This window comes from Trachurus japonicus, chromosome 7, assembly GCF_045865225.1.
Source record: "Trachurus japonicus isolate A0001 chromosome 7, Traja_1.0".
Taxonomy (NCBI): domain Eukaryota; kingdom Metazoa; phylum Chordata; class Actinopteri; order Carangiformes; family Carangidae; genus Trachurus; species Trachurus japonicus.
The window spans coordinates 31,444,342-31,468,678 of NC_140913.1; the positions used below are offsets into that span (position 1 = coordinate 31,444,342).

Genomic DNA, 24,337 nt, shown 5'->3' on the forward strand with positions numbered 1-24,337 from the left:
TTCAAGGTGATGATATGGCATTTTGTCATTGCCACTGGTGGTGAGTGGGTTTGAGACCTCACTATAATGCAAGTCACAGAGGCACTGTGGAGCTGAGGAAGCAGCCAAAGCTGAAGGTCTGAAAGAAACAGTCTTGTTTGTGCCTCGGAAAATAGAGGGGGGGGGGGGGGTTGGTAGAAGGGGGGTTGGTTGGATCTTTCTTCTGCTGAGGAAGTGATGCTGCTGAGCCCCTGTAGTCAGAGGACAAAAATCTGCAGCTTTTTTGCACAACTGCACTCCTTCCTCACCTCACTTGTTGTTTTTTTGCCATTTGAGGACGGCGACACGATTGAAGGTTATGCTGCACCCGGGCGTCGTGGTGGTGTTGTGGCATTAACGAAAAAAATTGCTCTCTGCTTGTAAAAGTGACCTTACGGATGAGAAAACAGCAAAAACATCTGAACTTTGTGGGTTTTTGCTGCTGTGAAAACTGCAGGCTTGGACTGTTAAACGCGGTGTCAACAGCTGTTTTCTACGTTACACGTTTTTGAATCAAGCTGTTTCCTGTGTCAGAGCCTTTTGTCTTATTCAGGTCTATCTTTTCCACCATCTAAATCGACTTTAAATATTTTGCTTCCCTGTTTATAGTATCATTAGCATCAGCTCCACCAAAGTCCTTGGATATAGCCGAGGCCCCTGGCGTTACACTGTTAGCTGGCTGCTGCTCCTGTCCCAAAGTTTTTCTTGGTTTTAGGCTGTGACTATTACCCAGCACCTCCTCTGTCTCTCACAGCATAAACAAACACTTCTAATCTTCCCCAGCTACACAAATATCCCCGGCAGTGGAATATTCGGCGATCACCAGGGTAAATCTTGTGTCATTATCCTGTGAAATCTGTTAAGACCTATTTAAGCTGTCAGCTCTAAGAAGTCAGATCTGTGACAGCAGCCCACACCAGACACATGCTTCTTTAGACAGGGCTTATGGTTTGTTATGTTGTGTGCGTGTGCTTGTGTGTGTGAGTGCGCGTGAGAGAGTTCAAGAGTGGAACGAACACTAACACCCTCCTCATATCAGATGGGAGCTGCAAAGAAAGCAGGCCAAGGGTGTTACACCGCGTGTTAAAGACGTCATCTGTTATCATTTGATTTGTTTCTGGGGATTTTTTTGATTTTTTTAAAGGGACATTGTGTAACTTCTCCTCACGAAAATCGATTATTTGGTTCAAAAGTCTGTTTTTCATTAATCAGTAATCCCCCCCATCAACAAACTGAAGTGTTCCTTTCAGCTCTGAATTAGCCGTTCATATCATTCATATCTCCATGGGGGTAAGCTCGGTGCTGCTGCCATGTGGTGTCGCCATGTTTTTACGTTCAGTGGCAGCGTGACGGTAGGAAACCACGGAAACTCAGCGGAGACACCGGAGCTGTCGGCTCAGGTCGGGGTGGCGTCTGTGAAAAGTCACCGCGGTAACGCAGTGAGGAGGAATGGAGCGTTACACTGATGCTGCATTCACCTGCAGTCGGGCAGACGGCCGTCGGTAACAAACCAGATGTCATTTTAGTCACTGAAGTGGAGAGAAAGCCGGTAAAACGTGGGTCAGGTGAACAATACGACATCGCCGTGACAACATATTGTCACGTGTATTGTTTTGCCTCGTGCTGACGAACCACTTGTTTACATAGAGGCTTATTTATGCCGTTGTGTGCAGCGGCTGTCGTCCGTCTGCCGTCTGCCCGATTAAGGTGAATGCAGCATGAAAAATACGATTGAGTTGCTTGCAATTGGGAGTAATTCCTACACAATGCACCTTTAAGCTTTGAGAAATTGTAAAACACAAAAGTCACAAACAGCTTCATCTCTGTCAGAAGGAATCGGGAAGAAGAAGAAGGAGAAGAAAAAGAGATTTCACTCCACACAGGCCACTCCCACATCCTCACAAGTCACCTTACAGCTGGTCAGCTCCAGAGAGAGAGAGAGAGAGGATGCAAACATTTCCGACCTAACACGCAGCCAGCGGCCAGCCCTCCCCTCCTCTCCCCTCTCTCTCCCCCCCTTTCCTCTCCCTGAGGTGGAACAGGCCACAGCAGCAGCAGCAGCAGCAGACTCTGCGGTCGTCGGTTCCAGCCACAAGGCTACGTTATCTCCGTCCACCACTCCCAGCTACACGGCTCCCTCAGCAGCAGCAGCAGCAACTGTAGCTTGGCTAATCATTTCAGTGGCAGTGGGAAGTTTCTGGCAAACAAGAGGTGGAAAAAGAAAGCTGTAAAGTCGCTGTCAGAGACACCCCTGCATAAAATCTTCTTAGAGCTTTTTTTTCTCCTTGCTGCTCTCAAATCGTGCCTCTCCCCTTTTCATGTATGTGTTCAAAGCCGAGACGATAATATGAGAGCTCCACAGTTTCAGAAACGCTCGTTTATACCATTACTGAGAAAAGCCTTTGCCAACAAAAAAAAAGAAAAAAGAAGAAGAAAAAGAAAACAAACAACATGCAATAAAGATATTCAGGGAGTTATAATGGAAACTGACAAATACATCAAGACGTTTCAGTGCCCATGAATGTGTAAGTGAGGTGTTACTCAGCGAGCTTCAGGCCTGATCTATGTGACACGAGCCCCCAGCAGGTGTGGTGGCTGCTCTGCTGAACTGTGTCCCAGCAGGTCAAAGGGTAACTGGGAGGTATTTTTGTTGGGAATTTACAGCCCGAGTCGAAACGCACTGAGGGAGGCTCACACGCCGGATCGCTCTATTAATACTCGCTCCTGTGCCTTGACGCCCTGTTGTCGCGGCCATGAGGCTTTTATTACCCACATGTAACACACCATCTATCTATCTATCTATCTATCTATCTATCTATCTATCTATCTATCTATCTATCTATCTATCTATCTATCTATCTATCTATCTATCTATCTATCTATCTATCTATCTATCTATCTATCTGTCTATCTATCTATCTGTCTATCTGTCTGTCTGTCTGTCTGTCTGTCTGTCTGTCCGCTATCTTTCTATCTATCTATCCATCTACTATATATCTGTCTGTCTCTCTATCTGTCTGTCTGTCTGTCTGTCTATCTATCTATCTATCTATCTATCTATCTATCTATCTATCTATCTATCTATCTATCTATCTATCTATCTATCTATCTATCTATCTATCTATCTATCTATCTATCTATCTATCGGTTTGTCTGTCTGTCTGTCTATCTTTCTATCTATCTACTATATATCTGTCTGTCTGTCTCTCTACCTGTCTATCTATCTATCTATCTATCTATCTATCTATCTATCTATCTATCTATCTATCTATCTATCTATCTATCTATCTATCTATCTATCTATCTATCTATCTATCTATCTATCTATCTATCTATCTATCTATCTATCTATCGGTTTGTCTGTCTGTCTGTCTGTCTGTCTGTCTGTCTTTCTTTCTATCTATCTATCCATCTACTATCTGTCTGTCTCTCTATCTGTCTATCTATCTATCTATCTATCTATCTATCTATCTATCTATACATCTATCTATACATCTATTTATCTATTTATCTATACATCTACTATCTATCTACTATCTGTCTGTCTGTCTGTCTGTCTGTCTCTCTGTCTGTCTGTCTATCTATCTATCTATCTATCTATCTATCTATCTATCTGTCTGTCTGTCTGTCTGTCTGTCTGTCTGTCTGTCTGTCTGTCTGTCTGTCTGTCTGTCTGTCTATCTATCTATCTATCTATCTATCTATCTATCTATCTATCTATCTATCTATCTATCTATCTATCTGTATAGAGTTAGCAAGCCTGTTACAGTAATTTACATCAGTAGTCCCTTGGCTGGTAATAGACAAGAAGTAGAAATATACAGTAATGAATCTATCAAATCCATTCATTAAAGTTTTATGGCCTTATCCCTGCCAGGTTCAATCAGCACCTACATTATTATTGTGCTTACTAAGTATGAGTGGACACACACAGCCGATAAACCAGTCCATAAATCACTGATAGAGACGTCGAGCCTTCCTGTACCAGCAGCGATGGTGCAGAGCTGGTTCAAAGCCATGTGGAAAATGTGAGTTAGAAAGCGTGAATGTGTCTCAGTATGTGTCAGCTACGGCTGGGGAGTGAAAGTGTCTCCAGGCTGTACTGCTGCTGCTGCTGCTGCTGCTGCTGCTGCTGCTGCTGCTTCTGCTGCTTCTTCTGCTGTGTCCTGTGTGCATCGAGCTGATTCTGCTCCGTGTCCTCCCTCCCGCTGGGTCAAAGCCCGACTCTGACTCTGACTCTGTGTGTCTGTCTCGTCCCCAGGGTCGTCAAAGAAGAGATTTCCGATGACAACGCCAAGCTGCCCTGCTTCAATGGGAGAGTAGTGTCCTGGGTAAGTGACATGGATGCTGTCCCACTCTCTCTTTCTCTCCCTTTCCCTCTCTCCATCCCTCTCTCCTGGCTGCTTGCCTGTGTGCAGCTTGAAGCTCCAACCAAAGATATGTGAAGCACTTCATGGATCATGTAAATGCAACGCCTCCGCACACGCTTTTTAAAACAACTCTTCACCTTGAAGCCCACTGTTCTGCTGCATTATATAGGTGGTGAGTGTTTTCATTTGATATCAAACTAAGCCGCTGTTACAAAAAAAAAAAAAAAAATCCACCCAGAGGTGACGGAGATTAGCCACCAGCAACGAGTGTAACCTATCTGATGGAGGTTACTTCTGTTGACTTGTGGGGGGGATTTATAGCGTCCTGTCATTACAGAAGATAAACAGAGCCAGTCTCCTCTCCCTCGGGGACAATAAAGTATGTCAGATTAAATCAGTCCGTCATGTTGGGAGGAGCATTTACATCTTAATCATGGCTGTCATAGAGGAGAGAAGCTCCGGCTTTACTGTAAATATAAATGATTGATGATTAGTCTGACAGGCTGCTCATTTCATCGACTTGGTGGCTTTTTTGTCAAAATGAATAAACATCCGGCCCCCAATTGATCTGCGTGTGAGGAAATTCATTATTTGGTCCGGTTTGCTCCACAGGGAGGTCAGAGGTCAAACACACTTGCACTGGCAGCTATAAAGCTGTGAGGGCCTGTCAGGTTCATTAGCACTTAAGCACTGTCGATACCATCTAACAACAAAAGGATTGTTGCATTGCTGCTCCACAACCAGCTGGCCCAAATGCACATTATGCATTTATGGCATGTATTTAAAGGGATAGTTCAACATTTTAGGCAAATTGGCCCATGAGCCTCCGTAGCGTAGCTCTGAGCAGCTCTACCGTTCTAAAAATAGCTTGCACCGACAATTAAAGGTAACAAACCTACTGCTATGACTATAGGGATTATGGCAATGGGCCAATTTGCCAAAATGTTGAACTATCCCTTTAAATATATACCATAGATGCATATTGTGCATTTGGGCCAGCTGGTTGTGGAGCAGCGATGCAGTATAGCGACAATCTTCAGGTCCTTTTGTTGTTAGATGGTATTGACAGTGCTTAAGTTCTAATGAACACAACAGGCCCTCACAGCTTTATAGCCGCCAGTGCAAGTTTGACCTCTGACCTCCCTGTGGAGCAAAACGGACCAAATAATGAATTTCTATTCATTTTGACAAAAAGCCACCAAGTAGATGAAATGAGCAGCCTGTCAGACTAATCATCAATCATCTATATTTACAGTAAAGCCAGAGCTTCTCTCCTCTATGACAGCCATAATTAAACTCGCGGCTCTGCTCCGCCGTTTTAAAATCAGCTTGCACCGACAATTAAAGGTAACGAACCTACTGCTATGACTATAGGGATTATGGCAATGGGCCAATTTGCCAAAATGTTGAACTATCCCTTTAATTTGCTTAAGCAGGTTTTATGTGTACAGTAATGACATTTTTTCATGGCAACACTGTGCCACTACTGGTAATTCACAAAAATGTTGATACATTTCGATTTTTGCATAAGAAATCCCCAGAATATAATTATGTGTTTGTATCTTACACAGGCAGAATGTGATGTAATTAACATAAATGTGCTTTCTATGATTCATAGTGTATTTTATCTGCTTCAAATAATATGAGGATCTTCTGGAAAAAACAGGAGAGCATCTTGCAGAAGCCACTATGATAGTGAATCCATCTGCAATAACATATTTGTACATTCTCCATCAGACGTCTGACAGCTTGAAAGATAGTCACAATTGTGAGCTATTAATTCTCAAGTTCAAGCAAAGAATAACAGCATATTTACTAACACAAGTTTTGATATGTTGATTTGGATACATGCTGATTTTATTTTTCCTCCATTTTTAAACAAATGTAGTTTATAATAAAGTTGCATTTTTTTAATGTGGTAAAACCTTATTAGAAAAGTTATATACAGTATAAAGAAACCTGACCTATCGCACTCAAGATTTTATGTTTTTAAAACTAAATTATTTTCTCATATAACTACTCAGTGTCCCCAAAATGCATCGTCACTTTGGCATCGTGTGAGCACTGCAAGTCAAAATGTTTAGATGTTTTGTCACTATGGCAGAGGAGCGTTGAAATATCCCTCATGTCTTCCTCTCAATCTGAGCCCAGTCCTTCATTCACAACCGTTACTGTACTAGTTTTATTATTTTGTCTAGATAACAGAAAACAATTGTGTATAAAACTGAAAAAAAAAATATTTTACAGTAAGAGCTTCCAAGGTTTGACATCACACATTGCACTGCCAAGGAAATTGTAACCGTTTTTATTCACACACATAAAGGAACTTCCATAGATCAGAGTAAAAAGAAAATGTACAATATACAGTGTAATATACTGTAATATAAACACATAAACAAAAAAACAAGGAAGATTATATATAGCCTACAGTACTGTAAATAAATATATGGAATTCATTCATGTATTATGTTCTTGACTAATTTTGACAATTGAACAGACTATTGTGCATGTGATGACTTATAGCAGTGTTTTTCAACCTTGGGGTCGGGACCCCACATGGGGTCGCCTGAAATGTCAAGTCATTGATTTAAAAAAAATTCTGATAAAAATATGTTTTTAACTAAAATTATGATTAAAAACGCCACAGACAATATTAAACAACTATATTCGATCCTTTCACTTTCTTGAATATAAATCGAGTTCAAATAAAATGTAGCATATAAAAATATCTGAACTTGCACTTCTTGATTGGGGGCTGGGATCACGGTCACCAAAAAGTTGTGCTGTCAAAATAGGGTTATGGGCCAAAAAAGGTTGGGAACCACTGACTTATAGAATGAAATGATGCTGACATGTTTTGGAGAGAAGAACCATTAGACTGAGAATCAATCAATCAGTTTAGAATCTCAACAACATCTATTCACTGGAGGCTACCTGTGACATTTGCAATTTGATGAAATGAATGAGAAATTCAATTCTGTTGTGAACAATTGCCAAGTGGTTTGGAGGTTTGTCCATGTTATTTAGAGGATGTAATTTCTGTTTCAAGAACTGGACTGGACTGCACTCTGCTATTACAGCAGAGTGCAGTCCACAGCTCTACCGAAACAATCCAGTGATCTCTCCACATATTGCACTATAGAGAATGACAATCTGAGAAATAGAGGGGGCTGGTATCAGTAGTGCATCCTTAAAAGTATGGAGATATTTTTCTTTAATAGCGCAATTACGTAAACAGAAAGGAGCTGCACTACTCACAGAAAACAGTTTTCCATATATCCATGTTACCTAAACAATCCAGTGATCTCCCCACATATTGCACTATGAAGATCTGAGAAATAGAGGGGGCTGGTATCAGTACCAGTGCATCCTTATTAAAAGTATGGAGATATATTTCTTTAATAGCACAATTAAACAGAAAGGAGCTGCACTACTTACAGAAAACAGTTTTCCATATATCAGGGATCAGAGGATCAGAAAACCAGACACAGAATGAAACCCGAAGGAAGCTCCCGAAATGAAACAGTAACTAAAGGGGGTTTCGTTGCAGAATCCGCTGACCCCGCGGTGACACGGCGAATCTAAAGCTTGCATTTAGAATAATCACATCCCATACAGTAGTTACTCGTTCGGCAGGCTGCCGGCTTTAACTTTCATTATTCCCCGGCTCGGATGAAAGGGGAGTCGCTGTGTGTCTTGCGGGGTCATTGTACATCGTCTTTTGTGCCGACACTCAGCAACCGAGTAAAAAAGCAGTCTGCTCTTTTAAGTTTCTGTGTTGCTCGCTGTGTTTCTCAAGTTGTTTATTCGGCGCCACCAGTCATCTGCAGGCCTCTTTCTTTCTCTGCGTCTCATTTCATACTCTCTCCCTCTCTCTCCTTCCTCATGCATACTTGTACACAAGACGTGTCTGTCTCTGCGGTGCCAACGCCGCCGCTGCGCTGTGTGTGTTTATCTTTGAGTGTCGCAGAGTCTGTTGAGGTTGTTTTTGATCCCCACACCACCCCTCCTCCTCCTCCTCCCCCCTCCACACCATGGGACCTATATCGTTCAACTAAATATTTATCGTTGTTTGTGTTTTTCCTCTCTGAGCTGAATATTTAAAGGGATAGTAATTGAAATTTCACCCTCATGTCGACTAAGGGCTGGGAGAAGTTTCAGAGTCCTCCGTGGCTTCTCTGAGTTACAGGGGGTCTCGGCGTAGCAGTGCATGTCCATATAACGGTTGCAAATGGATACCAACTGTCTTCGTAACAAAAAGACACACCAAAAAACATCCAAATACCTCCATGCTGCTCGTATGTAATGTCCGTCTTGTATTGAAGCCCCGAAATGCGAAATTGTCCCGGAAAAAATTAAACAAGTCTATATTTCAAGCTTGTTTGTAGCAGAAGCTCCTCTTCCCGGTTCGTCAAATTTGGACGAACCAGGGTCCGTCCTCTTCCCAGTTCGTCCAAATTTGATGAACCGGGAAGAGGAGCTTCGAGAAGCTTCCGCTACAAAACAAGCTTGAAATATAGACTTATTCAATTTCTTTCGGGACAATTTGGCATTTCGGGGCTTCAATACAAGACGGACATTACATACGAGCAGCATGGAGGTATTTGGATGTTTTTGGGTGTGTCTTTTTGTTACGAAGACAGTTGGTATCCATTTGCAACCGTTATATGGACATGCACTGCTACGTCGAGACCCCCTGTAACTCAGAGAAGCCACGGAGGACTCTGAAACTTCTCCCAGCCCTTAGTCGACATGAGGGTGAGTAGATAATGAGTGAAATTTCAATTTTGGGTGAACTATCCCTTTAACTTTCCCTTTTTCTCCAACTTCCTCCCTCTCCCTTTCCCAGTTGGTCCTGGCAGAGAGCGCCCACTCTGACGGGGGATCCCAGTGCACGGAGAGCCACCCGGAGCTGCCCCCGCCCCTGGAGAGAACCGGGGGCATCGGAGACTCGCGGCCCCCCTCCTTCCAGTGAGTATAGGCTGAGGCTGATTACCGCTTGTCACATACTGTACGCACAATTACACACACACATACATGCGTGCCTGGCTGCAAGTGTATTCAAGCGCACAATCCTGTGCACCGGGCGACCTTTTTATTGCGCAGCAGCAGCTGCCATATGTAGCAAATCAGGATGTGGAGTGTTCATCAGGGAGGTTCATCTTCATCATCATCAGCATCAGCATCATCATCAGCATCAGCATCAGCATCATCATCATCATCATCATCATCATCATCACCATCATCATCATCATCATCATCATCATCATCATCAGTCTCTCTCTTTTATTTATAGATAAATATAAATCTATCTATCTATCTCCTCTTCCTATCTATCTATCTATCTATCTATCTATCTATCTATCTATCTATCTATCTATCTATCTATCTATCTATCTATCTATCTATCTATCTATCTATCTGTTTGTCGGTCTCTCTATCTATCTATCTATCTATCTATCTATCTATCTATCTATCTATCTATCTATCTATCTATCTATCTATCTATCTATCTATCTATCTATCTATCTATCTATCTATCTATCCATCTATCTATCCATCAATCTACTATCTATCTATCTATCTGTCTGTCTGTCTATCTATCTATCCATCTACTATCTATCTATCTATCTATCTGTTTGTTTGTCTGTCTATATCTCTCTCTCTCTCTCTATCTATCTATCTATCTATCTATCTATCTATCTATCTATCTATCTATCTATCTATCTATCTATCTATCTATCTATCTATCTATCTATCTATCTATACATCTAAGGTGGTGTTAGGTGGTCTATACGCCCCCCTCCCTCCTGTGTGTGTAAATACGGTATGTCCTAAAGCTGCGGAGTGGAAACAGGCAAGTGAGTGAGTGAGTGAGTGAGTGAGTGAGTGAGTGAGTGAGTGAGTGAGTGAGTGAGTGAGTGAGTGAGTGAGTGAGTGAGTGAGTGAGTGAGTGAGTGAGTGAGTGAGTGAGTGGTTTTCCCACTTGTGTGTGTATGTTCCCTCCAGTCCACTCAGGCGTGGAGTTTGGCGTTAGTCCGTTCATCTATGTAAACATGATGTGTACGCTGCCAGTGCTGCAGATTCTTGAAATAGCCCCTCTGCTCTGCAGCATAAACATCTTGGGGCGAATCCTGGCACTCAGCGAGGTCCGATTGTGTTCAGCCACTCAGAGCATTCATCCATACTTAGTTACAGTAATAAAGGCATCTGTGGCTCAAAAAAAAAAAAAAAAAGACACAACACTGGTGCCTACAAGCTCAGAAATGGACATCTTCTTCTTTTTCACCTTTCTTTTTCTTTTTTTTCTTTTTTGTTAATTCCTGCAGGCTGGTTGTAGTTACCTGAGCCCAGAGGTTCAAACTGGCAGATTAGAGAATATCACTGCACTTGCTGAGGAGAGGAGAAGAAGAAGTCCCACGCTATATATAGCTGGAAGGGCTTGGGGGTGTGTGTGTGTGTGTGTGTGTGTGTGTGTGGGGTGGGGGGGTTGGTGGTGGTGGGGCAGTGTGGGGGCTGTTGCCATTGCAAGCGCTGCTACAGAAATATGGCTGACGCTCTATATTGAGAACAAGCGATCTGTCATGTCTGGGTGTATCTCTTTATCCACTGTTTGACATCTCAGCTCGCTTTTGCCCTCTACGGGCGGCTCCCCGCTGCCGAGCTGTCAGCTGTCCTGATGATTTTATTGTTCCCAGCCTGCTTTTGCTTTTTTTTTTTTTTCATCGCCACGACTACCGCCACCTTGTGGAGTGAGACGAAAGTGCGGCCAGCCCCCTTTACCCCCTCGACGTCATTCCCCTCCCTCACTCACTCACTCACTCACTCTCCCTTTCTGTTTGGAGTCAGACAGACAGGCCTTTCTCTCTCTCTCTCTCTCTCTCTCTCTCTCAGGCTGAGAAGCAGCGTGGTAAATTCCCTATAGCGAACCTCCCCTCGCTCTGAAATGAATCCAGTCTTCTTCTTCCACCTTCCTTCCCTCACCGCCGCTCTCGCTCTCGCTCTCGCTCTCTCTGTAAATAGCTGGAATATTATTACCACTTCATTTTCTCTTTGTGCTTTATTCATGCATTTCATGTGTTTGTCAGCGTGAATGGCTCCATTTGATGAGCGGCAGCGCAGAATAGGTGTTTTTGGGCTGAGAATGGACACACAACTGATGATGTGCTTCTGCCTGGTAATCCGGATTAACGGACATTAAAAGCACCCATCTCCATTTCCCAAGAGGGAGAGGGAGAAGGGGGGGGTTGGCAGCAACGAGGAAGAGGAGGAGGAGGAGGAGGAGGTGGTGGTGGTGGTGGTGGGTGAGGACTGGAGGGGGGGGGGGGTTATTGAAAGGGAGGTGGCATTTGTTCACAGCTGCAGCCTAGCGCCTCGGATAATCCACACACACACACACAAACACATGCACACACGCCCCTACCCCATCGACAGCCTGACAAGAGACGCAGTCGCCACCACATCCATCATCAACCAGGGGCGGGTCTTCCATGGTGGCACAGGGGGGCACCTGCCCCTCCTGCAATGGTCATTGACTTGTGGCAATGTCAATCATTGTGTAAAGCTCTTTCCCACTGCTATGTTCACTGTAGAGAGCTATAAGCAGTAACTTCTGACTAACCCTTAGCAAAAAGTAGTTTATTAAAGTGTACTACAAGTTTTGTTTAAAGTGTACTAAAGTATACTCATTTTATATATATAAACTGAGGCAGTGTACTGGAAGTGTACTTTTTATAAGTCAGAAGAAGTATTAAATTAGTATACTTTCTAGTATGGCAAGGCAAGGCAAGGCATGGCAACTTTATTTGTATAGTCCGTTTTTACAAACAGTTTGTCTCAAAGGGCTTTACATGGCATCATAACAACATCCTCTGTCCTTAGACCCTCACATCGACTGAGGAAAAACTCCATAGAAAACCCTTTAACAGGGAAAAATCGGAGAAACCTCAGGGTGAGCAACAGAGGAGGGATCCCTCACCCAGGACAGACAGACGTGCAATAGATGTTGTTACAGACAAGAAAACAGTTTATAGTTTATGACACAGAATGTGGGAAACATGGAAATGTTAACAAGAGTTGACTTTTTGCTAAGGGAAGGCTCAACTCTGTACAGAAAAATATCCCAGTGTTCTGTGTAGGAACTGTTATTCTGCATAACTGACTGACTGTTACACAAAACACTGAGATGTTTGTACAGAGCTGAGCTCTAACTACTGGGTAAGAGTATAAGATATTGATGTTCACTTTGAGAATTTATTGTGTTGCTTATTCTGATATGACTTCTTATTTACAAGATAGAGTTTGTAGCGGCAATCTTTCTTCCGTCCAATACTCTGCTTTACCACTACTATTAAGCAGTCTTCTTGGCAATAAGCTTGACACAAAAGGAATCTTCCAAGGCAGTAACTCCGTTCAAAAAAGAACTTTACTTAAAAAGCAAAAACAAAGTTACAAGATTCACTCTGAGGTATCGACCAAAAAACTGCCTTGATCCTTGGGCTGCCTAACCTGGTCTGAGAGCTAAGCTATTGTGATGTCATCAGCAGCATAATTAAAGGAGCAGTTTAACATTTTAAAGGAAAACTACTAACTATTGTAAGCAATACAAATATGGCTCTTACAGAGTTGATTATTGATTGGCTATAATTGTAATATTGACAAGTGGAAAATGGAAAGGTCATAGGCATCTTCCTTACAAGGTGAAAGATTCAATGTGGCCAATAAAAGCAAGATGAAGACATACTGTAAACAGTGTGTAAAATATTCAAGAGAGCAGTCAATGGCAGCCTTCATTTTTGTTACTTTTGGGCAGCCCCCCCCCCAGATTAACTGTTGTTGTGCCCCCCACCAGAAAATACTCTGGACCCGCCCCTGTCATCAACCCATCACATCACACCCTCCTTCCAAATCACTACCGATAGAAATGCATCCGAGCTATGATGCTACACATCCACACGCAGTCATATTTGCATACATGCACTGACCTGCTGGTGAAGCTTGGCCCAGGTGCATCCATTAGCCGCCCCTCCGCCCCCCCCTTCCCCCCCCCCGTCCCCCCGCCCGCCGCCGCAACAGAAGCGTGTAAGCACGCCTCATTGAGCACTTTATCCCGCTGAGTGAACACACAGCAGACGCAGCATCCTGTCTGCTGCCGTTGTTGTGTTTTTAATTTGCATTGATCATCCAACAACAACACACACATTTCCACTCAGGTGTGCGAAAACATTTTTTTGTTTGTTTGTCACTGCAGGACGATTGTTTGTGTTTTATTTTTCTCTTTCTCGCTCTGTTTACAGTACATGACGCTGTTTATATACTATATGAGCATTCACCAGCGAGAGTGTGTGTGTGTGACTGTGTGTGTGCATGAACGCATGAACGAACGTGCGAGTGTGTGATTATTCATGCAAGTGTGAAGTACATGTTGCACACGTGGCTAAGTGTGACAGACAGACAGACTGACAGGAGAGTTTCTCACCAGCCTCAGGTTTCCTGCTGCTGCTGCTGCCGGCGGCGGCGAGAGTCCCTTAACCTTTGGTGCCCGAGGCCACAGCGTCTCCAGCAGCCCCCCCCCCCTCCTCTGACAGAATAACAATCTGCCCTCCAGCCCCCACCCACCCACCCACTTAAACCCCACGTACAGCGACCGTCTTATTGCTCAGCCCACACCTGATCTACCTCTCCTCTTTTTTAATGCGATCTGTCACTCTCCCCTGTCTGTCTGTCTCTCTTCAGGCGCCATCTGGGCCTTTCAATAGGTCTCATTAATGCAGGTATTGTCCTCTCAGGGTGTCTGGTCATTAATGACACTTAGTGAAAAACACATCACATACCACAGAACAATGAAACTGCTATTTTGGCCAGAGGGACTGAATTTGAAACAGAGTTATAATAATATGAGCTCCACCACCACGTCTCTCCCTTAAGGCTGAATGAATGGCAGATGAACTGATATCAGAACAGACAGAAATACACTGTAGCAGGGGGATTAAGCTCAGGAGCGTCGGTCACAAGCTGCGGAGAGAGAGAGAGAGAGAGAAAGTGTGTGTGTGTTTTGTACATCAGCATGAATCCGACTGAATGTATTTGTATTAACTGACACAGTCTCCGCCATAATACATAAAAAAAATCCCTGCATGCCCGGAGATCTGCATCCTACTGTAGGCCTGATACCCAAAACACTGGCCCTGAAAACACTGCTAAACCTCTGTTTAATACATGCGAAATGTCTTATTGCTAGACATTGGAAACGTGTTAATTGTCCTTCTTTGAATATGTGGATTAATGAACTTTCTTCTTGCTTAGCGATGAAGAGACTCACATATACAATCAAACAAAAAAGCCACATTTTTCATGACCTATGGAACTCATTTATCATGTTTTTGGAATCAAGACCTGATTTACTAACTCCTTATATCGTACGGTACCCTTTTAATTTAATTTATGTTGGTTTTGTATTATTATTTGCTTCTGTTGTCTTTTTAATGTTACATAGGCTACATAAATACTGTCCTTTTCTTTTTACACATATGCATAGGTATATTTTGAGTATATGTATGTTTCTCTCTTTTTCTCTTTCACTCTCACCTTTTTATTTCAGTTGATTATGTAACCTCTTTTAACTAGATGGCAGGCAGGTGTACTGTATATTGTTTTTTGTGTTTTTGTTTTTCATTTTCCAAAGGAAATATCATTGTTTTTTTTGTTTTTTTTAACTGATGGCTCCAAGTTCATGGTTGGGGGGAGGGAGGGAAGTTGTATAAAGACTAAAAATCAATAAAGATATGTGTAAAGAATCCGACTGAAGTTTTCCGACGTGTCTGTGTGTGTGTGTTGCAGTGCCAACGCGGTGAGCAGTCGAGATGGCCTGGACACGGAGACGGGCACGGAGTCTCTCCTGAGCCACCGCAGAGAGCGCGAGAGAGAGCGGGCGCGGAGGAGAGCGAGAGAGACGGAGCGTGAGTATTATCAGCCAGGAACAGACGGATCCTTAAAAACCCAATTATCTTGTCATTTCCAAGTTATTACATTTCAGTGCCTCTAACTTTTCCGACTCCATAAAAAAATATGTTTAAAAAAAAAATAATAAAAAATTGGACGGATAATTGACATGTATGAAAAAAAAAGGCCCTCAGGGATCACATGGTGGTGCACACGCATGGCGGTGGGGTGACCTTTTGGGGTTTTTTTTTTCGCTCAAACCCAAGAAACACACAGATATCCCAATTCTCAGAAGAGGAAAGAAAACACGGAGCGAATAAGTTCACCGTGTGTCAGACGTTCATGGAATCCACTGTCTTGCCCAATAATTGTTCTCCTCTTTCCTGTGAGTGTGTGGCTCAGGTTTATGGTCGCAGGCTGTTTTTCCCACTTTTGCAGCCACACTCTCCTCCACTAGCTCTACCTCTTGTAAAAGGATTAAACCGCTGTCAGAGGAACGCTAGTGTTTGGTGAAATATCAGAGGAGATTCTGTTCCAGCCATTGTTGAGATTTAAATCCTGCCATCTGCAGTCTACCTGGAAAAGAAACTGTCAGGCTCTTCCCTTAGCAAAAAGCAGTATACTTGAAGTTCATTTTATTAAGTATGCTTGAGTATAAGTATAGCAAGGACCATGTACTGTACTGTAGCATACTATAAAGTATAGGCCTACTAATTTAATACTTCTTCGGACTAAACTGGAACATTTTAAGTTTATAGAAGTATACTTTATAGGTAATTTTAAGTTTACAAAAGTACACTTTCAAGTATACAACAAGTACACTCATCTATATACTACTAGTGTACTAAGTATATACTTCTAGCCCAGTGGTTCTCAACCAGAGGTCCGCGGACCCCGAGTGGCCCGTGGTGTAATTGCAAGGGGTCTGTGAAAATATCCGCCGAACCTCTCTGGCACAAGTCAATGACTTGACCTTATTCTGTACTTGGATCAAGATATACTAAGTATTAGTACTTTGTGGCAGAAAGAAGTAAAAAAGTATACTAAAGTACAAGTATAAGCTTTAGTATTAAAGTATAAGTGTAAGTCTAAATATTAATGTACTTAGTCTTAGACTATTCTTTATACTTTTCAGTATAAGCCAAGTATACTTCACTATACTTTTCTTAAGTATATAAAATATAGTTTATAAAAAGTACACTTCCAAGTATACTGCCTCAGTTTTAGCATAATATGAGTATACTTGTAGTACACTTTAATAAACTACCTTTTTGCTAAGGGTCCACCTCTTGTAAAAGGATTAAACCGCTGTCAGAGGAACGCTAGTGTTTGGTGAAATATCAGAGGAGATTCTGTTCCAGCCATTGTTGAGAGTTAAATCCTGCCATCTGCAGTCTACCTGGGAAAGAAATTGTCAGGCAAAAAAAAAAAAGCCCCAGAGAACTGTTATCAAGCACAAACACATCTGCTTTGTTGTTTTGGCATTTGACTGAACTGAAGCACTTTCTATTAAAATCCTTTTGGTCAAAAGAGGAGGAGGAGGAGGAGGAGGAGGAGGAGGAGGAGGAGGACTGCTTTGCTTTCTCCCTGATCCCTTCAGAATAAGTGCTTCACAGGCTCAGTTCAATAATACTGTATGAGAGCCTGACAGGGAACGTCGTCCACATGCAAGCAGAGAACAGGATATACTGGTGCTGCAGGAAAAGGTGTGTTTTGTTATCGTGATAATCAAACCTGCAATATTTTGAGATATCCGCCTCCTTCTATTCCCGTCCACAGCGATTTACTTTTTGTTTTTCTGTTTTTTGGGGGGGCAAAATGAGCTGGTTTTATGGCAGGAAGTAATAAAGAAGCTCTGATGCCGATGTTTGTACCCGCAGCAAAGTCAGTTGTCTTTCTCTCTCTCTCTCTCTCTGTGTCTTCTCCTCTTCACAGCGAAGCCTGGGCTCTTTGCATCCTGCGCTCCAGGCTCATTAACCAAATACTCATTAATTTATGAGGTGCAATTAGTATCACAGAGTGCAGCATCAGGTTGGGGTTGTAGGAAGAGTAACTAACTGTCTTTCTTGCTGGAAAAAAACAAAAAAACAAGATTTTAACTTTATTCTAGTAGCCACATGATCACCGTCCATTGATTTCACCGCGATCGGACTCTCAGGGGAACGCATCGTGCTTTTAGTATTTTGACATGTTGTTGGCATCGAGTGCATCAGATCCACCACTGCCAGCTGCACATCTGGCTGCTTGGTGGTGCTGGGTGATAGGGAAATACCTCAAGTCGAATGAACTTTGCATCCGTCTGCCATCCCATCCTCCTCCTCCTCCTCCGCCTCCTCGGTCGGTGTTCACTGACCTCCACACAGATAAGATGCTGTTTGACCGATAGAAAATAGAGAATTATTTAAGGATCTCCTTGTGTATTCCTCTTTGTTTTTCCACACACATACACAGTTTCCTCACCTTGCATTTCCCTCCTTCTCCTGCTGGTTTGTTATCTCTAATTAAAATGACACCATCAGGGGTGGGGAGGGGGGGGGGCTGGGCGCGTCCCTTGTGGTCTACATATTTGCAGCTCGTAAATCTACCAAGACCCAATGAAATGAAATGCAATTCAATTTGGCTCAGTGGATGTAGCCTCGCGTCACCAGACTCTTCAGAGAGAGGAGAGGAGAGGAGCCAGAATTCTGTCTGCATTCTGGTTCCCGTCTTCTAGCGGATCCGGAAATCACCAAATTCACCAAAATAAAAGTGTTAACCAACATAAAACTTATCAAATAGACATTAACTTGTAATACAATAAAAGCAAAAGGTTAACTTAATGGCTCGGGGACTTTCTTGTAAATTATATTCCTTAAATTAAAGAGTTTCACCGCATTGATTGATTGATTTATTAGCTTGATGCTTTTATTTTGACGGAAAGGCCTGTGTCTCTCTTGATTTATTAGCTTGGTGCTTTTATTTTGACGGAAAGGCCTGTTTCTCTACAGTGGATGTGGGGACATATGAAGCAGGAAGGCCCCACCCACCTTTTTTTTTTTCTTTACCTCGCTGCCTGCAGCACTGAAGCAGCAGCAGCAGGAATTTCCCTGTCACCTTATACACACGCTTCAAGTGATTCTTGACACTGGATGTTTCACAGCGATCAGTTAAAGTGTTCAACCCCCCAGTAAACACACACACACATCCCTCCTTATTTCTCTGTGTGCTGTTGTTGCTGCTGCTCTTGCTGCTGTTGCTGCAGCGTTTGACAATGAACAGATGAATAATGGAGCAGTTGAAATTTTTAGGAGGGTGAACAGGTGTAAGACCCCGAGGGCACGGAGCGCGGAGTTATGGGATATGATCTGTTTCGAGGCCGCGAGGCGCTGCGCATCTTAACCTGTTGTAAGACAAGACTCTGGTGTTGAAGTAGGGAACATATAATACCCCCAAAAAACAAGTGGTGGGGAGAGAGAGAGACAGAAGAAAAAACAAGCGTTGCCATTGCATTAAGCTTGACTTTATGCCGGGGATTTCAGGGTTGAGGTCAGACTCAGAGAAGACACAGCTAAGCCAGAGCACTTATGCTTGTGTTAAAGTATTAACATAAAGCACCAACACAGCGGAGGGAACTTTAAACCGTCCTCGCTGATGAAAAAGCGTCTTCAAAACAATTTCTGTGAAAGTGTTTTTCTGCTTTTTTAATAACCTGATGGTGTTTTTCACCTGAGGCAGCGATGGGATGGAAGAGGAGAGGAGAGGAGAGGACAGCATCTCAAATCCCATATTATCTCTCTCTCTCTCTCTCTCTCTCTGTGTGTGTGTGTGTGTGTGTGTTTTGGAGAATGCCCTCGTCTGATTGGTCAGAGGCAGATTACCAGTCATTCTATAGTTGCACGGCATGTGAGGGAGGGGGCAGGCAGACAGGCAGACAGGCAATACTTTCCCCCCTGACTCTCAGCTCAGTTTCCCTGGGCATCGGATGAGAGCGTTCTGTCGGTGAGAGGGATTTGTCGTTTATCTTTTTTTAAAATTTATCTCATATGTCACAGGTGGTAATTTCTTTTCTTTAGGACTTTTGTTCCTCAGCTTTAGTCTATTTGTTGTGAGTCTTTGTAGTTGTTGAGGAATAATCAGTTTAAATAGTTGCATTGATTTTCCTTTACAGTAATAGAGTGATAGAGTCTGTTTATTTATCCCCTTTAAAAGGTCAAGCTGTAGTTTTTCTCTCGTTTCTTGTTGCTCCTTATAGAGTATCAATACTTATTTCCTATTTTTGTCACTGCCTGTGTTGTAGATAAGCTGTGCAGCCTGTCAGCAGCAGCAGCAGCCGGCCAGCAGAGACCGTCTGGGGGCTCAGGCTGAGTTTGAGGGAAACGAGTCGACTAGCACAGACGCAGACGCAGCAGAGCAAAAACAAAGACGCAGATTTTCAGTCTGACTTTGTGAACCTGCACACTTGTTGTTGTTTTTTTGTGTTTTGGTTTTGTTTCGTCTGGATCGTGGGAGGAAATATGCTTGAGTGGATCCTCTCAGCGGATGTCGTCCTGTCCCTCTGCTGATTGGAGCAGACGGTAGCTCAGCGTCTGGTGAGGTTGAGGCGGAGGCGGAGCTACGGAACAGAAGATGGGAACGACCACATTGCTGGAATGTTTCACTCGCCGCTCTCGGCGTATGTGCTGGCTGCCACGCCCTCTCCGCCTCTCGAGGCCTTTCCAGCCAATCCGCTGCTACCCTGAGACAGCGCCGCCACGCTGGAGATGTACGTATGGAGATGGAGATGTACCGAGGAGGAAAACGCTGCAGCTTTTGTTTTATCTTTTCTGCCAGGGAAGTGATGAGTTCATCCACGCTCAGCCTGGGGATTAAAAATACATCCCAGGGAATTGAATGGATTTTTTTTTCTATAAATATTTCTACAGTTTTACATTTAAGTACTGAAACCAGAGTAATCGTTTCATTTATGTCACTCTGCCCACTCTTTATCTGCTCCAAGGCCTGATTGAAATCCCACTTCTGCCTTTCAGTTCGCGTTTCCATTGATGACTAAATCTCCTCCTCTCCTCGTCGCTCTCTCTCTCTCTCTCGCTCCGATCTGATCTGATCTGACCTTCCGCAATAACCAACGTGACCTCCCGCCTGACTCACCGCTGCTCTGCTCTGCTCTCCATCTCTCTCTCTCTCTCTCTCTCTCTCTCTCCAGTCCCTCGCATCAACGGTCACTCCAAATCAGAGCGCACCGCCAGAGACTCAGCCATGGGCTACGACAGCGCCTCGGTGATGAGCAGCGAGCTGGAGTCCAGCTCATTTGTGGACAGTGAAGAAGACGAGGACGCCAGCAGGTAACGTTACTAACGGCTACAACATCCACAGCCGCACTCTTAACCCTCCTGTTGTCTCCTCCTGGGTCAAGGAAGGAAGGAAGGAAGGAAGGAAGGAAAGAAAGAAAGATGAAGATGGAGGAAGGGAACAGATTGGATCAGGGAAGGAAGAAGAATGAAGGGAAAGAAGGGAGGGAGGAAGTGAAAAGGATGGTGGGAAGAAGGAAGGGAAAAGGGAACAGATTGGGTCAAGGAAGGAAGAAGAAGGAAGGATGGAGGGAAAGAAGGGAGGGAGTAAAGAAAGAAAGAAAGAAAGAAAGAGAACAGATTGGGTCAAGGAAGGAAGGGGGAAATGATGGCGGGAAAAAGGGAGAAAGGAGGGAAAGAAGGATGAAGGAAAGGAGGGACAAAGAAAGGAAAGGAGGGAGGAAGGAGGGATGGAGAGACAGAAGGAAGGGAGGAAAGAAGGACCAATCGAACAGATTGGGTCAGTTTGACCCAGGAGGGAAACAGAAGGGTTAAATCTGCAGCGTTTGATTATTTCTGCAGTAAAAATAATGTTGTGTTTGTAATGGGAGTAACACTTAATATAAATGCAAACTTCAGGTATTAAAATCACTGAATTATTAAATACTGCAATTTCTTTCTATGCACTGCAAAAAAAAAAAAAGTGCTTCATAAATCTTGACATTTTATGGCCAATTACTGATTCTAAATTAACTTTTCGTCTCCGTCTGTTCCAGGCTCAGCAGCTCCACCGAACAGAGCTCCTCATCGCAGCTGATGCGCCGACACAAGCGCCGCCGGCGGAGGCACAAAGTGGCCAAGATAGACCGGGTGAGCATCAGCAGCATCAGCAGCAGCAGCAGCAGCTTTACCTCCAGACACCAGACACATCACCGAGCCCACGCTCAAATTGAAATTGACGTTGAGCGTGAGAAACAGACGAGCGAGCTGATTGTTATAGACGTTCTGCCGCTGTGACTTCACTGTGCTCCACTTACCCGTCACCTCCCTCTGCTCTTCCTCAGTCTTCGTCCTTCAGCAGCATCACAGACTCCACGATGAGCCTCAACATCATCACCGTCACACTCAACATGGGTATGGAAAGATTTTATACAGTTCCAGGTCTGGAAAAGTATGGCAAATGAAAACGACTGTACTATGGAAATGTATTTATCTTAATACTTATCTGGGTTTGGTCTCATCTGACATTATTTGGGTTTAGGGATGTCACGATTACTTGTTTTCACAATTAACCACGGTATTAAATGCCACAATTAATTAATGAATCGTCATGATACCTAAATACTGTCACTTTGCAAAAAGGATTATGTCGGAACCATATAGGTAGGCAGATAAGCGCCAAAATAAAGGTAAATGCACAGATACTGGGTTAAATTACGTTAATGTGAATTTACCATTGAGTTGGTAAAGGAATTTAAATGTTAGCCTGTCATTTGTAAGAAAAAAAATCGATTAAAATAAACTTAAACCTTTGCTATATATGACAATTAATGACTGGGGGATTAATAATTAGTCCTATATTAAAAGATACTAAATTATTTTGTGTAAATAGTAATGTATTTATAGTTACCGTAATATGTTGACTATATTTGATTTTACACCTTCAGAGTGTTGTGAAATTAATGAGTGCATAATAATCACGATAATCGTAATACCGTGATTATTTCCCTGACAAGAAAATCTAAAATCGTTACATCCCTATTTGGGTTAATTATTTTGCTATAGTTACAATCTCAAAACAAATTACATTATTTGGTGACATAATGGCATACAAATTCAGAATAATGAAAACAAATGATTAATTGCATTATTTATTTACATGATACACAAAATTATTAGAATTGTTTTTACTGCTGCATTCACCTGCAGTCAGGCAGACGGCCGTCGGTAACAAACCAGATGTCATTTTAGTCACAGAAGTCGAGAGAAAGCCGGTAAAACATGGGTCAGGTAAACAATATGACATCGCCATGACAACATATTGTCACGTGTATTGTTTTGCCTCGTGCTGTCGGACCACTTGTTTACATAGAGGCTTTTTTATGCTGTTACGTGCAGCGGCTGTCGTCCGTCTGCCGTCTGCCAAATTTCACGTGAATGCAGCATGAAAAATACGATTGAGTTGCTTGCGATATACAACCACAACGCTATATGGGAGCAATTCCTACACAATGTACTGTACCTGTAAATACACACTGTGCTCTGACTCGTTCTCTGCTCTCTCTTACAGAGAAGTACAACTTCTTGGGTATCAGTATTGTCGGTCAGAGTAACGACCGGGGAGACGGCGGCATCTACATCGGCTCCATCATGAAGGGCGGAGCCGTGGCTGCTGACGGCAGGATAGAGCCTGGAGACATGCTCCTCCAGGTACACACACAGGCAGATGTTTCTACTTTTACAACCTGTCATCACGGCGTGTTTACAGTAAATATCCGTGTTTGATCCAACGACAACAACACCTCTGCTTTACAGTGGGGAAGCTCTACATCACACTTATACACTATAGAGAAGTGGCTGTGTTTCTATTTGAGGTTTTGTGTCCTATTAAAAAAACCTGTTCCGTCACCATGCTCTCTTTTGTGAAAGTTGTGAACCTGCCTCTCCTTTTCCTTCCTGTTATTGCCTCTCTCTTTTTGATCCCTGTGCAGCAGCGCTCGGTGCGGCTCCACCCAGAATGCAACACACCACGGCTGATTACAATTAGCTGACCGCTCCAACGTCACACAATATATTTGGCTTTGTTGTGTTTATCCTCAGAAAGAAAGTAGCTTAGGATGTGCAGACAGAGATTTTAAGGGGTTTTAAAACACCTGAGTCCTCTGCAGAGCTTCAAAGTCAATGTTTAAATACATAACGTGATTTCTTTCGGTCTGTCAACCAGGTGAATGACGTAAACTTTGAGAACATGAGCAACGACGACGCCGTGAGGATTCTCAGAGAGATTGTTTCGAAAACTGGGTAAGAGAGTCTAACGTACAGTTCCTGACACCTCTTATTAACTGCAGATCAGATCCACAGCTAAACCTTGTGTGTGTGTGTGTGTGTGTGTATATACGTATATAGCGGCAATATTTCAGTCGGCAATAAGCTTGACACAAAATTAATCATTTGAAGCAGTAACTCTGTTCAAAAAACTTCACTTGAAAAGCAAAAAAACAAAGTTAGGAGATTCACCTTTGGCTCCTTAACCTTGTCTGTAAGCTACGTGGCTGTGATGTCACTAGCAGCATGTTTAAAGGATCATTTCAACATTTTTTTTAAAGCAAAACTACTAAACAATATCAATATGTCTCTTACAGTATGTAGGGTGCGATCTAATAGAACTTCAGACCTTAAAAATAATGTATAAAGCAAAGAACAGATCATTACCAGAACATTTACAGAACTTGTTCAAACTGGAGGAAGAGGAAAACAGATTAAAGCTTGATTTTTGACACACATTTGCAAGGCTAAGCTTAAAACAAATGTGTATTCCTGTTGCAGGTGTAAAACTATGGCATTCAAGTATATCTCAGTTAAAGCAAATGTTTAAAAAAAGAAAACATAAGCGCCTACAAAAAAGAAGGAGAAAGAGAAAAAGAAGGGAAAAAAAGAAAAGATAGATAGACGAGTGGTGTCCACTGCTATTTTGCTTGTTTGTTTTCTTGTTGTTATTATATGCTTCATCATCTTTAATTT

General features: G+C 42.9%; 1 protein-coding gene across 1 annotated transcript in view; it reads left to right on the forward strand.

The window, feature by feature from the left end:
* The window catches only part of LOC146985119 (putative segment polarity protein dishevelled homolog DVL1P1), a 37,901-nt gene that overhangs the window by 4,237 nt on the left and 9,327 nt on the right, over positions 1-24,337 (forward strand). The window contains exons 2-9 of the mRNA XM_085782877.1: positions 4,280-4,349; positions 9,238-9,359; positions 15,228-15,346; positions 20,512-20,650; positions 21,373-21,466; positions 21,661-21,730; positions 22,887-23,026; positions 23,541-23,617. Coding sequence (XP_085639003.1) covers positions 4,280-4,349; positions 9,238-9,359; positions 15,228-15,346; positions 20,512-20,650; positions 21,373-21,466; positions 21,661-21,730; positions 22,887-23,026; positions 23,541-23,617 — 831 coding nt within the window. The remainder of the gene's footprint in view (positions 1-4,279; positions 4,350-9,237; positions 9,360-15,227; positions 15,347-20,511; positions 20,651-21,372; positions 21,467-21,660; positions 21,731-22,886; positions 23,027-23,540; positions 23,618-24,337) is intronic.